At 42.1% G+C, this 15,476-nt stretch overlaps 1 protein-coding gene across 2 annotated transcripts in view; it reads left to right on the top strand.

The window, feature by feature from the left end:
- PHACTR2 (phosphatase and actin regulator 2) overlaps nucleotides 1-15,476 on the top strand; it is a 237,959-nt gene that overhangs the window by 189,313 nt on the left and 33,170 nt on the right. For both annotated transcript variants that reach the window (XR_003941615.1, XM_030198490.1), the window contains exon 11: nucleotides 5,727-5,864. Coding sequence is in view for 1 of the 2 variants with exons in the window: in XM_030198490.1 (XP_030054350.1) it covers nucleotides 5,727-5,864 (138 nt within the window). In the remaining variant the exon portion in view is untranslated. The remainder of the gene's footprint in view (nucleotides 1-5,726; nucleotides 5,865-15,476) is intronic.

The raw sequence follows: 15,476 nt of genomic DNA, 5'->3' as shown, positions 1-15,476 counted from the left end.
GGCAGTGGCAGGCAAAACCACTGCAAAAACTGAAAAACAGCCAAACCCAATCTCAAAGGGTCAAATGTAGTGAATATACACTAATAAATGACAAATGGGAAATACCCTCAGAAACCAAGGTCACTGCCAAGGTCTGACCATCAAGACACTGACTTTCAGCAGCATTACTTAAATAAACAAACTTAGCTGTCTCATTGCTGGCTGAATGCTCCACACTTCAAACTGGTGACTTTCAACAGGGCCCAGATCGTTTCGCCCACCTCAGGGCTTCGTCAGGAACCACTCAACTTTAGCATAATTGTTGGGGTATGAATCTACAAAAGAAAAGTTTTGTGTGAGGTGGGCGAAACGATCTGGGCCCCGTTGAAAGTCACCAGTTTGAAGTGTGGGGCATTCAGCCAGCAATGAGACAGCTAAGTTTGTTTATTTAAGTAATGCTGCTGCTTGGAGAGTTTTTTTGTGCTCAGTAATGGTTTCATTGTGAATCAATTCTATTGACAAGATATGGGAAAATATACCCCATGAAAGAGATAAGATCACAGACACACAAATCTTATATAGATATCAGTGTCTTGATGGTCAGACCTTGGCAGTGACCTTGGTTTGTGAGGGTATTTCCCATTTGTCATTTATTAGTGTATATTCACTACATTTGACCCTTTGAGATTGGGTTTGGCTGTTTTTCAGTTTTTGCAGTATTAGATTACCTTAGTGTGATTAACAGCCCATACTGTTCATTGAACTTGTGGCAGGCAAAGCCACCCCACACAGGGATAAGGCAGAACTCTGACAGGGCCAGCTAGACTTCACCTGCACTTGACCACCATTCCTCAGGAGTTGAGCCCCTGAGTGCAGGTGGCCGGCAGGACTTACCGGACAGGGCAGGGACTGGAAACCAGCCGGATACACACAGGGTCTAGAATACACAGAGAGGCTAGGCAGAATACTAGACTAGGACTCTCAGACAGACAAGAGACAGAACTGAACGCTGCAAGCAGCCACTGAAACAGGGAAAAAACACTGATCGATAAGAGACAGAACTGAAAGCTGCCAGGCAGCCACTGAACAAGAACCACAGGCACCCTAGAACTAGACAAAGACATAAAACAAGAAACAAGACTGGGACACAAGCAATACAGTACAAGAAGCTACACAAAGACTAAACTAGAATCAGGCAAGAATACAGACTATAAACTGGACTAGGCAGAAGTGCAACAAGCACCAACAAACCAGGGCCTTAGGCGATGCAAAGGCAAAGCAGAGAGTTTCCAAATGGCTAATAAGCCCAGCAGCAGCTGAGATTCAGCTGCAGCAATCACCAGGCAGCTATGGGTGCTGTGCAGGCTCAAACAAGACAAGCAAGTCTGGCAGGCCGGAAGATCAGGACTGGACTGGGCTGAAGTCTGGAACAGGAAACTGCACACAGACAATCCAATGCAGCCACCAGGTCTGGCCACCAGAGGGCAAGAGGAACACAAACCAAAACACAGGCAGAAAGCATACTGAAGCACAGAGAGGCTTAACACACACAGGTGCAGTATAGTAGAGTAATCAGAGCCATGCTAGAAGCAGCCAGCACACAGAGACAGAGACAGAACTAACTCGGGAAGAACAGACAGAAGCCAGCTCAGAAGCTGACCGCCGGAAATAAGGTGAGCCTGAGAGGGGTCACGACCACAATCATGACAGCTTGTATACAAATGCTAAAAGCTAAAAAAATAACATGGGAGAGTTAGAGTATATAACACTAAGAGTCCTGTTTAATAAGCCATGCTGTAGGTGCGCTAACACCCATTGTATTCCTATGGGTATCTCTAGCATTATCGTGTGCTAATTTTTAAAGCGTGCCTACAGCACGGTTTAGTAAACAGGGCCCTTAATGATGACTTGGTGGAAAAAGGACAATCAATGGGACACTGTGTTAACAAGGTACAAATTATATCACAGTGATAGAGGGGATCAAATTAGAGGGGAGGGGTTGCACTATATGTTAAAGAGAGAATTTAGTCAAACAAAATAAACATTCTACATGAAACAAATAGCAATGTGGAATCATTATGGATAGGCATTCCATGTGTGAAGGGAAGGAGTATTCTTGTAGGGCTATACACCATCAGCCAGGACAGAAACACAGATGAAGAAATGTTTACAGAAATTAGGAAAGCTGGCAAATTGGGCAACAGTATAATAATGGGTGATTTCAATTACCCCAATATTGACTGGATAAATATTACTTCAGGGAGTGCCAGGGAGATAAAATTCCTAGATGTAATAAATAACTGCTTCTTGGAGCAACTGGTCGAGGAACCAACAAGAGGGAGAGTCATTTTAAATCTAGTCTTTGGTGGCATATGAGATGTAACGGTTTTAGGTCTGAGTAAAGCCATAAAGGAAATCTACTGTAGCAGCATTTAACTTTCAAAAGGGCAACTATGATAAAATGAGGAAAATTATTATTATTTGTTACATTTGTATCCCACATTTTTCAGGCTCAATATGGCTTACATATAACCGTTAACAGCGTTAGCCGATTACGGTCTGAACAAATACATGGTATGAATGAATACAAAGTGATATTATGGTAGCATGAGGTACATGTTTGGTAGGTACAGTTGGCGGGAACTTAGAGAGGGAAAGGGGGAAGAAGAGTCACGTAATGTCTGTTACGGTCTTTGGTTACATTGTGTCACAGGTGACCAGGTATTTTTATGAAGCTAAAAGGATCGGCTGCAAAGGTTAGGACATTAAATCAGGCCTGGCGCTGTCTAAAAATACTATCTTGGAAGGCCAGACCAGATGCATTCCACGCATTTACAAAGATGGGAAAAAGAGCAAACGACAGCCAACATGGTTAAAAGGTGAAGTGAAAGAGGCTATTAGAGCCAGAAGAACGATCTTCAAAGAATGGAAAAAGGATTCAAATGAAGAAAATAAGCAGCATAAGCACTGGCAAGTTATATACAAAGAACTGATAAAGAAAGCTAAAAGAAAATATGAAGAGAAACTTGAAATAGATGCAAATATTCACGGTAACAACTTTTTGAGGTACATCAGAAGCAGAAAGCCTGCAAGGGAATCCATAGGACTGTTAGATCATGAAGGAGCAAAAGGAGTACTCAGAGAGGACAAGGCCATAGTGGAGAAACTGAATGAATTCTTTGCTTCGGTCTTTACGGAAGAAGATGAAAGAGATCTACCTGTACTAGAAATGGTTTTTAAGGGTGATGATACGGAGAAACTGAAAGAAATCTCGGTGAACCTGGAAGACATACTGAGCCAAATTGACAAATTAAAGAGTAGTAAATCACCTGGACCGGATAGCATGCATCCAAGGGTACTGAAATAACTCAAACATTAAAGTGCTGATCCGCTGTTAAAATCATCCGTTGTACCTGAAGATTGGAGTGTGGCCAGTGTAACATCAATTTTTTAAAAGAGTTCCAGAGATGATCTGGGAAATTACATACCGGTAAGCCTGACATCAGTGCTGGTATGGATCACATAAATGATAAAGGGGATGGAACTCCTCTCATATGAGGAAAGGCAAAGAGGTTAGGGCTGTTCAGCTTTGAAAAGAGACAGCTGAGGGGAGATATGATTAAGGTCTGCAAAATCCTGAGTTAGGTAGAATGAGTAGAAGTGAATCGCTGTTTTACCCTTACAAAAAGTACAAAGACTAGGGGACACTCAGTGAAGTTACATGGTAATACTTTCAAAATAAATAGGAGGAAATATTTTTTCACTCAATGAATAGTTAAGCTCTGGAACTCAGAAGATGCAGTAACAGCAGTTAGCATATCTAGGTTTTAAAAAAGGTTTGAACAAGTTACTGGAGGAAAAGCCCATAGTCTGCTATTGAAACAGACATGGGGAAGGATTGGTAACATGGAATGTTGCTACTATTTGAGTTTTCTGAATTTATTAATTGGAATATGTCAGCTTTTGGAAATGTGCATCTGTGATATTTTGCATGCAAGTTTCAATTTTTCTAGTATTGCTGCATGCTGAGTCTGACTTCTTGAGCTAACTTTCCAGTTCAGTATTTTGCCTTCATATCTGTTGTGTCATGTGTTTTTCATGTGTGATCAAAGTGCAGTATCCTGCTAGCGTGTAGTATTTGCAACACTTTTGGGGGTTTTTTTTCACGAGGTAGTGTATTGGTGTTTTAGAGCCTGGTGTAATTACAGTTCTGCCTTTCCACGCATAAGGTTGTAGCTCGTCCTGTCCTTGGAATTAATGCTATTATGGTTTGGTAAGGTTATGAGTGTGTTTTTGCACAAGTTTGTGTATAGTGTTTTGCAGTGGAGAGATTGTGTGTCCGCACCTCTGACCCCCTGGGGTTATGAGAATTGGAACTACTAATTGTAGTGGAACTGAATAATTTCTGGGGAGGGAGGTTTCATGATAGCATTGTGCTTATTATTTCAATCAGTTTTTCTATACAAGTTTAGCTTAATTTGTCTTTATTTGAAATTTCATAAATAAAAAAATTTCTAAAAATTGAATAATCTTATCAATGGGATGGAGCTGGGGTAGGGGCGGGGCTAGGATGGGGCCCCACCAAATTGGTCTGCACAGGGCCCCGCACTTGCTAAGTCAAAATAAATAAATCAATAACTTATTCCGACATCCCCAACCTCTTCACTTCTTCTCCCTACCCAGGTATCTAATTGTAGTCACTCAGCCCTGGGAAGTTTCCAAAATGGTCAGTCTAGCTTCCTGTGTAAATAAAATGTTATGGGCTTAGTCTGCTACAAGGTGTTTTCTACACCTATCATCATGCTAGTGTATTTACAGAAAAATATCTGACATCGTAACATACTAAATGACGGAAGATAAAGACCTGCACAGTTCATCCGTTCTGCCCCACACTCACATTCATTATCAATTCATGACTGAACCAACAATCCAGTAGTATTTTTAACAACATTCTACTTGCTAAGTTCCAATTTAAGATGTCTTCCCCTCCCCCACTGAGATATACAGCACCTGCACTATTAGCACTCTTCTTCTTAGTAGCCAGCCAGCACTAAAAAATAAATAAAAAAGCAAAAAGCAATACTGGAAATTAAAATAACAGGCATGTTTTGCCTTGGAATGCTACTTGCACTTTAAAAAAAATCTTTGATACAGTTCAATTATTTCCTTCAAAATAGTTTGCTTGGTTTTGAAGAGCTATTGTTTACAGTTTTTCTGTGGGAGAGCTGAGAGAAAGGCTCATGATTTGCACTTTCTGGATCATTTTTATAGACCAGGAATAATAAGGCTTCCTTACTTATCATTTCACAGTGCTACTGGATGTATGCAGTGATGAGTACTCAAGTACAATGTGTGTGTCCCTGCTTCCCCACCTCCTATCCTATCAAAGATTGTAGTTCCACCCTCTTTCCCTATCGTATGTTGTTGAGTCTGGATTGTTTTGTCTCCCCCAGCTTTTAGGTTGTAAGCTGCCCAGATGGCAGGTACTGTTGGGTGGGATACTAAATTTTAATAAAACTTGAAACTTCAAGACTTGTGGTCTGGCTGGATACCTTGGGCAATGGGGGATGGTGACTTGCCTGGGGTCATGGAGGGTGTTGGTGGTTGAGGCAGGGGTTGAGCCCTGGCTTTCCTGGTGCTCAGGCTGTTGATCTAGCCACTAGGCCACTGCTCCCCCACCCCTCACCCTCTATTTCTCAAAAACGTTTACAGTGCTGGTTAGTTAACTTTCTGTTTCCTCCTCACAGCTCAGCCTGAGACCCTCAGTGGCAGAACTGCAGGCAAGAAGGATCTTACGTTTCAACGAATACGTGGAAGTAACAGAAACCCCAGACTATGATCGTCGTGCAGACAAGCCCTGGGCACGATTAACTCCAGCAGATAAGGTAAGGTTCATCTATACCTTGTCCTACGTGACCTTCTCAGTTCTTTCTCTGTACCTGGTGCGTACCCTTAGAAGCACTGTTTTTAGCCAGAAAGCAGAAGGATGTTACTCTTATGAATGTAGCTGCTTTGAGTTTCCTGAGTACCTCAAGGTTATAAATAGAAATCAAACAAAATAAAACATGGAAAAGAAAATAAGATGATACCTTTTTTATTGGACATACTACTACTACTTAACATTTCTAGAGCGCTACTAGGGTTACGCAGCGCTGTACAAAATAAACAAAGAAGGACAGTCCCTGCTCAAAGGAGCTTACAATCTAAAGAACGAAATGTCAAGTTGGGGCAGTCTAGATTTCCTGGGTAGAGGTGTAGAGGTTAGGTGTCGAAGGCGACATTGAAGAGGTGGGCTTTAAGCAGAGATTTGAAGATTGGCAGGGAGGGGGCCTGGCGTATGGGCTCGGGGAGTTTGTTCCACGCGTGAGGTGAGGCGAGGCAGAAAGGGCGGAGCCTGGAGTTGGCGGTGGTGGAGAAGGGTACTGAAAGGAGGGATTTGTCTTGAGAGCGGAGGTTACGGGTAGGAACGTAAGGGGAGATGAGGGTTGAGAGGTAAGGAGGGGCTGCAGATCGAGTACATTTGTAGGTTAGTAGCAGGAGCTTGAATTGAATGCGGTACCTGATCGGAAGCCAATGAAGTGACTAGAGGAGAGGGGTGATATGAGTGTATCGGTTCAGGCGGAAGATAAGACGTGCAGCAGAGTTCTGAACGGACTGAAGGGGGGATAGGTGGCTAAGTGGGAGACCAGTGAGGAGTAGGTTGCAGTAGTCAAGGCAAGAGGTAACGAGAGAGTGGATGAGAGTTCGGGTGGTGTGCTCAGAGAGGAAAGGGCGGTTTTTGCTAATGTTATGTCCAATAAAAAAGGTATCATCTTATTTTCTTTTCCATGTTTTATTTTGTTTGATTTCTATTGATAACCTTAAGAGTGGACTAACACAGCTACCACACTCCTCTACCTGAGTACCTCAGAAATCAATGTTTGCCGTGCACTTTGGTTTCTCTAGATTTTACATGGCAGGGACAGAGGTTTGGTCCTACTAAGGATTTCCCTGCATTGGGATCCTTTCACTGCATATTGGAGCTCAGAGCTATGTAAGTGGAAATTTAGCAGTGTCAATTCAGTGGAGAAAGCTCTTTTCTCCTTGGAGTCAGACTTTTTTTGCTCCTCTTCCAGTTTCCAGAACTGCAATATCTGACATTTCCTTTCACTCCGTTGTCTATCTCTTACTGTTTCGGTGTAATCCATTCACCTGTCAGGCAGCCTGCCATTTTTATCTATTCTGGTTGATGGCAAAGGCTCAAGGACTAGAATGAACATTTACCATACATATACAGAATAAAATACTCATAGCATCATCTGTTAGCAAATTGTGGGTTGCACCTATGTATGTCAGCACACACGTACACTCTCAGAAGACTCCTGTGTTTGGGGTATAGCTATCAGTGCTCAAGAGGAGAGTAGATGGGTGGGTGGATAAAGCCAGCATGGCTTTGCTGGTGAGGGTGCTTAGGAAGGGCTGGGGGATAGGGAGGAGGAGAAACAGTAATCAGGTTGAGTGGTGACAGGGTGAGGAGAGCAGGCATTATATGGTGAATTTGGGTATCAGCAAGGCTTGTCATACTGCAGAGCTTTCCCGAGATAGATAAGCTTATGTGAATCAAACTGGGATAGAATAATATTTGATAGTAACAGGAAGGGGGTGGAATTTTCAAAGCCAGTTACCTCAAGGAAGTTAGACTGAAAATTGCATTTCTTTGCCTGGCTAAAAGTACCCACTGCCTTCATAATGTACATAATTGTAGCCAGGTTTGAAAGAGATGTTTTTGGTTTGGGGGGGGGGGGGGGGGGGAGCAGGGGTATGCAATCAATGTATTCAGGAAGTAAAAAAGGCACATATACGTTCAAATTTCAAATGCAACATGCACCATTTTGCCCTTTGCTATGTACCCAGACAGACAGCAAGTAAAAAGTGTGACTGTTGACATGTACTTTTCACTACAATGTTGATGTGTTAGAAGTAGTGCTGTCTAATTCGCGATTCGAATCGATTCTTCGATTCATTTTCGTCAAATAGATTTGTTTCTTTTAAAAAATCGATTTTTTAAAAAGCTCACTATTAGCCGCTTCCTCTGCCACCAGCCACCTTCCCGCCTTCCTCTGCGTCTTCTTTCACGCAGGATGTGTGTCCCACCCTCTTCCATGCCACCACGTTCCCACCTTCTCCCGCGGCACCCCTCCTAAGACCTGGTGGCTCTCCAACCATTCCCCAAGTCTAAAAGACACACTCTGCTTGAGGGAAGATTGCAGTTCCGTCTTCTTCGCGCAGGATGCCCCCAGCCTCCATTCCACCACGTTCGCACCTTCCCCCACGGCACCCCTACTAAGACCCGGTGGCTCTCTGACCATTCCCCAAGCCTAAAAAACGCACTCTGCTAGAGGGAAGATTGCAGTTCCGTCTTCTTCACGCAGGATGCCCCCGGCGCAATGGATTTGACAGAGAAAGAGAATAAAGCAAGGTCAGCATGCCCTGTTGGTCAGAGGTCAGTAATATGGTCTGTATTTACACAGTTATGATGATACCATACAGAGTGGAGAATTTGTGAAATGTATGCTTTGCAAAGTTAAAGTTAAACATAGTGGTGGCACCAGTGATCTTTGGCAGCATGTTGAAAGACATCATAAAGCAAAATTTGTTGATCTGCAAGCCGAAGACACTTGTAAGAAATCTGTTAAGTCCAACACTTTTGTGGTCAGAAAGCCTAAAGCATCAGCAGCCTCTTCTGAAGCCCGGGTTTCATGCTTTTTCCACAAGCCACTTCCACCAGCAAATAAGAAAGAAATTGACATTGCCCTCATGTATTTTATTGGTAAAGATATGCAGCCATTTAGTGTTGTTACAGATGAAGGCTTTTTGGCCTATTCTCAGTCTCTCAACGGGTGTTATACCGTGCCATCACGTCAAACTTTAGGTAGAATGATTGAAGCTAAATATGATGATTTGTCCATCTACATTTTGAGTCAGCTTCGAAGTCTGAGATATGCAAGCATTACCACAGATCCCTAGACCAGCAGAACCATGGCGGCTTATATCACAATTACTGCACATGGCATAGATGATGACTTTCATGCAATGAATATTGTGCTGGATACGCAGTACATGCCAGGAAGACATACAGGTGACAATATAGCAGATGCTGTGGAAAGTGCAGTGAAGAAATGGCAGCTAGAAGGCAAAGTTTTTGCAATTGTTACCGATAATGCTGCATCAATGAAAAAAGCAGTAGGGAAATGTATTCGAAAGGAGCTGTACCGCTCACCGTTGCTGCTTCAGACACACTCTGCAGTTATGTGTGGAAGATGGGCTGCGGTCTCATCCAGCAATCTCTGATGTCATCAATAAATTCCATGTTATCGTCAGCACTTTCCATCACAGTACTATACTTACAGAAAGCTTGAAAACTGCTCAAGAAATGCTGGGAATGCCAGTGAAGAAACTGATTGATGATGTAAAAACACAGTGGAATAGTACTTGCATTATGTTGCAAAGTGCAGTTGAACTGAAGCAACCCATTGGTTTAGCTTCGAGCAGCAGCAATAAAATCACAAAGAAAGGGGCGCCTGACAAACGTGGCTATGATCTTGCCCAAATACTCGTTGATGTTTTGCAGGCTTTTGAGGACGCCACAACAATTGCATCTGGAGAACACTATGTTACTGTGTCTGTTGTTCATCCACTGGTTGAACATCTGATTAATTCAATCACTACAAGATACGGGAAAGATTCAGGAGAAGAAGTTGATATCAATGATGAAGATACAGAATCAGCAACCTGAAAGTTATCTCTCGCTTGAAAGAAGAGTTGAAGAAAGTTTACTCCACAGATTTCAAGATATATTATTTGATAATTTATATAGATTAAGCACTTTCCTGGATCCGAGATTCAAGTCAACCTACAGCGAAGTACCACATGTCATTGCAGTTGCAGCTCAAGAGATCGTAAAAATGCAAACCACTGATGTACCAGTCAGCAGTGGCACAGCCATGGAGATCACTCTAGACATTACCAGCTGTTCCAGAGTTTGGAACACAGGAAGTGGATAAACCTGGACAGAAACGCAGTTTCAGGGAAACAGTGGAATGTATAAATGTTTCAGCTAAGAAATCAAGACTTCCATCACAATCAGACTATGACAGTGATATTCGAATCAGATGCAGTGCAGAACTTGCTTGCTATAAACACAAATATCCTTTGGAAACTGGCGGTGATGTTTTTTTGTTTCTGGCAGCAAAGTCAAATGAAATTGCCACTGTTGAACTGGCTTGCACAGAAGTTTCTGAGTACGCCAGCCACCTCTGTGCCCTCAGAAATAATTTTTCCTGCTGCTGGACAAATTATATCTGCAAGACGCAGTTGTCTGAAGCCAGCCAAAGTGGACAAAATGATTTTTCTTAATAAAAACTGGAAGATGTAGGACTTGACCAAACTTCACTTTTCACATGATGTAACAGCATGGCGTGCTCACATTAAAGTTTGTCTTTGTTCAATTGCTGCTGTCTGTTTTTTTTTTTTTTTACCCTTTGTGTTATAATACTAGCATGTGGGCCTCGCTATTTCAATCTAGTTAAATCGAATCAAATTGAATAAAAAAAACAATTTTTTAAAAGAATCGAATCATACTGAATTGAACATTTTTTGACTGAATCAGACAGCACTAGTTAGAAGTGCACACATTTTGTGAGTAGGTGGCCTATAAAGAACTGCCCCCCAGAGTCTGACATTGTGACTTAGGTCCATGGTAGGGTTCCATTGAAAAGCTATAACTGCTGAGTTCCCCTGTCATCTAGATTTTATGAGCTATTTTAAGGTGCAGTATCAGGGTTTTCCTTTCTATCCAGTGCTTATAGTTTGTATATCTTTTCTATCACAAAGATTATTATTATTATTATTTATTACTTTTGTACCCCACGGTTTCCCACACATGGCAGGCTCAATGCGGCTTACATAGTAACAATATAAAGAATTACAAAGTCGTAAGAAGAATATACAGTTTGTAGTAAACGCAAAATTAATGGGGTTAACGGATAAGTGAATTGAACATAGAAGGGATTGGGTGCAGAAGGAAATGAGCGTTGGGAGGTAGGCATAGGAAGATGGAGAGGAATGGATATGGGGTAGCAAAAAGGATAATGGGAAACATAGTCGATGTATAACAATTGTCATTAAGAATCATGTGGGCAAGCTTTGGTTAGGTTGAATCATTGGGGTAGGCTATCTAAAAGATAAAAGATATATTAGTAAGTCTTTAGTTCTGGAAACAGGTCAGCTGTGGTTGTTTCCAGTAACAGATGCAACATCCCCCATGTGAGTTCGTGTTACTATGGATTGCTGCCACAGGAAGATATGTGATAGAATTGGAGGTGTCTAGATTTATTTGAACTCTAGTCATTCATTGGAGGGAGGAATAAGAAGCAAGGGTTGGAGACAAGCAAAGGGGAGAAGGAGAGCTGGGGGTTGGAGTAGGGGGGCAAGGAAACCCAGTAGGAAAGTGAGGCTAAATCTCTTCTCTGAGTCCCGAATTATGTTAAGGCAAAGATCTTTCCAAAGCAGAGGAATCTTTAGGTCAGGGACAAGTGACCTGCAAAAACCAGTAATGGGGTGATTTTCAGTAGGGTGCATAATCTGAAGGTCTATCCAAAACAAAGTATCTGCAAACCGTCCCCACTCATTTCAAAGACATTTCCTTCTGAAAATGTGTTTGTTAGATCAACAGATGCAAAGGTAGCTTCCCACTGACTTCACACCTGCTCTAACCATAAGCAGATTCTGCTCAGGAAAGTATAGACAGAAATGAGAAATCTGAAAATAACCAATCTGTGTGTACCTCTCCTCACCCCTAGGACCATCAGTTCTCCCTGTGGTTATATCCAGCCATCTTTAAGTCAGCTAAGCTGAAAACTTTATTAGAACAGAATTAACTTGTAGAGAAACAATGGGTGGTGCTGGAACAGAACACAATGGCTGGGGATAGTGTAATTAGCACAGCAGGGAAGGCATTTCTCTGTTCTCCAGACAATTACAATTTGTCATAAAACGCTAGTGGTACTGTAGAAAAATTGGTGGATATTCCTTCCTAAACCTATAAAATATAAAAATGTTTGGGTGATTATCATGAGACGGGGACCATATAACCCTTTGTAGAATTACAGGAGGAGTATGATCTGAAAGCAGGAGATATCCTCCAATATAATCAGGTTAAGCACTTTCTTCTAATGAAAGGGAAAGTAGATGTCCAGAGCAGGGACAGCAAGCTGAAGAAGACACAACCTGCAGGCAGACTTTGAGGCACTCTTCCAAGTCTCTGCCTTTGGCCCCTGCATGTGTAACATCAACCCTGGTCCAGATATTTACATTTTGAACGTAGGGGAGTGCCAGAGTGGAGGTGGGGGCAAAGAGAAAATTTTGTGCCCACCCACTTTGGGCTTAGGCCCACCGTAAATTGGCTGTCTGGATACACCACTCAGTGGGAATGTACAAAGATGGTAGAATATTAGGGGAGAATGGGACAATCGGTGCAACAAATATTAGCAAAAGAGATAGGGAGAGATTAAGGGGTATTTTTGCTAGGTTGGGCCAGTCAAGAATTGAATAAGAATCAAATTCATTTGGTACAGCTTATTATGCTGACGGTCTGCCTGGCAGTGGTGAGAGAGTGGAAGTTATGTGAACCAGGCATGCGTCAGGTGTATGCCAAGTATATCTAATTGCTAAACTGATGACCATGCGACATGAGCGAACGGGTTTTATCTGCATCCTATTTGTTGTTGTGAAGATATCTGGGGGTCTGCAAGTGATATTCACTTTATGTTGTAAACTTTTCTGCTGTGGTATGGTTAAAAATAGTAGCTTCTTTCAGATGATAGCTATAGATAGATAACTGCTTTGGTGTCAAGTCTAAAAATTGGCACCTAAATTAAGGTCTATATAAAATAGAAACCTATTAATTTTATAATGAACTTCTTACTATTCTAATAAAGAGATAAAGGTGCTCAGAGTGATGCCCAGCAGGGGATTAAACTTGTTCAGACCATAAATGCACCGCAAAGATAATTACACCAGACTCTCCTCTTAAATTATGTCCTACAGGAAGTACTGGACTCAGATAAGAGGAGAGTCTGATGTAATTATCTTTGCGGTGCACTGATGGTCTGAACAAGTTTAATCCCCTGCTGGGCATCACTCTGAACACCTTTATCACTTTATTAGAATAGTAAGAAGATTATTATAACATTAATAGGTTTCTATTTTATATAGAATTAGATTAATGAAGAAACCATTTAAGTTGACTACCCTTTAACAGTATTTGGCCTAAGTTAAAGTGCCACAAAGGGATGCAATTAGCGCCAATTCTGTAATGGTGTTATGTTAAAATCTTTTTATTGAAGAATGAACTATGCAATAATACAAAACTCGAGTCAAAGTTACCACTGTCAAACCCATAATACAACATTTCTTTTGACCTTTGTAGGGGACACAGAATAGCATATATCTAACCCCCCTTTTGTACTCCATTCCCAAAACACCCACCCCCATCCCCTGACCCTTCCCCTTGTACCGAGGCATAGATAGTTATAACATAGTACAAAAATACTGCCTACCACTTGAAGATTCAAAAGATGTCTGCCAGCGTTGGGCGAAACTGTGAACCAAAAAGGTTTCCATGTGGCTTGAAAAAGGGGTCCTAGGCCCTAGGTCAGGTCATAGACCTTTAATCGCTCCATTGATAAGTCTCTTAACATCATTATATGCCACTATTGATAGGTTGCACCTACAGGAGACAACCAACTTTGCAGGATGGATTTGATAGCAACTAGTTTGGCGCAGCAACTAGTGACGTAAAACACTCAATGTATAGATCCCAAAGAGAAGTTGAGGTGTGCAGGCCACCAATGTCAACCAGATCTTTATGAAAAACTTGAGAATGCTTATCCAAAAGGTTTGAATATAAGAACAAGCCCAAAATATATGACCCAGATGGGCCCTCGGCTCTTTGCATTTAGGGCAGCAACCAGTCGCATCCAGAGTTGCTCAATGAGCCCTGTGTGGTGTAATATACGCATATAGTGCAAATTTATACAGAGTTTCATGAGGTAGTACGCAATCCAAATATGTGCTCAAGTTCTGTAGGAATGCCTGTATACAATTACTGGTAATTTCAATACGCAAGCCCGTACTCCACTGTCTCGCCAAGCACTGATAATCAATGTCCAGTGTAGAATCAAGTAGGTACCTGTGATAGAAGCGCAGTTGCACCAGTTGTTGAGAGCCCAGTGTAAAGGCGTTGGCTAATGTCTGCTGTACATCTTTGGTTAAGTCTGTCCATTGTAACAATTGAATATAATTGGTGTACCTTCCAATATGCAAAGATGTCCATTTCTGACAGGGCAAACTCTTGCTGTAGATTGGGAAAGGACTTAATCTTCCCTTCCAAGTCTATCAGATGTAGTAGATAAATGATTCCTTTTCTACGCCAATGTTCAAACACACTGGATCCCTGACCCGGAGGAAGTGCCACATTATTACAGAGCAATAAATAGGGAGTAGTCCGCGCCGAAAACACGAACCTCTGGCAAACCCATTTCCACACTCTTCTTCCCCCCTTCAATATAGGGTGAGTCTTATAAATTCCCGTGGGCAGGGGAGAGAGACCATCAAAAATGCTGCTAAAATGCACCCCCGGTACCTGGTAAGTCTCTAATTTACATATAGAAAAATAATTTGTGCCCCTATACCAATCGTTGATATGGCATATGCCACTCGCCACAGTTAGATATCTTAAATTTAGCAAGTCCATCCCACCATGTTTCAAGGGGGTGTAAAGGACCTTCAGCGGTAATCTTGGTCACATACCCTGCCGCAAGAACCGCCTCAACAGCCTATTAACTTTCAATTCATCACCACCTTTCAAGAATAAGGGCAGCATTTGAAAAGTATACAGCCACTTTGGAATGAGTATCATGTTAAATAGACGAATGCGGCCCCAAAGAAATAACGGGTACACCACCCAAACATGCAGCCGTAATTGTGTGGCCTTCAGGAGGGGCTTGATATTATGGGCATACAAGTTTATTAAATCCATTGGCAAATTAATGCCGAAATATGTACGTGTTGTCAGTTCCCACTTAAGCAGGAATTCCCCCCTCCAGTTTTCATACACCACTCTGGACAATGACATAGCCCTAGATTTGGAAAGATTTAGAGAGAAACCAGATAATTCACCATATCTCAGCACCAACCCCAGCAGGGCTGGCAGAGATCGCTAAGGGTCTGTCAAGGAGACACCATCAAGTCATCTGCAAATGCTAACCCCTTGACCTGGTGTCCTGACATGATTACCCCCCCTAAATGAGTCTTCCGTGTTAAGGATGTTAAGCAGGGGCTCCAGTGCTAGTATGAACAACAAGGAGGAAAGTGGACACCCCTATCTAGTACCCCATTCTATCACAAACCTAGGAGAGCGCCCACCATTTATCATTAGTTGTGCTTGGGGATCAGTT

The sequence above is a fragment of the Microcaecilia unicolor genome, chromosome 3 (assembly GCF_901765095.1).
Source record: "Microcaecilia unicolor chromosome 3, aMicUni1.1, whole genome shotgun sequence".
Classification (NCBI taxonomy): domain Eukaryota; kingdom Metazoa; phylum Chordata; class Amphibia; order Gymnophiona; family Siphonopidae; genus Microcaecilia; species Microcaecilia unicolor.
This window is presented reverse-complemented; position numbering and strand designations above follow the sequence as displayed.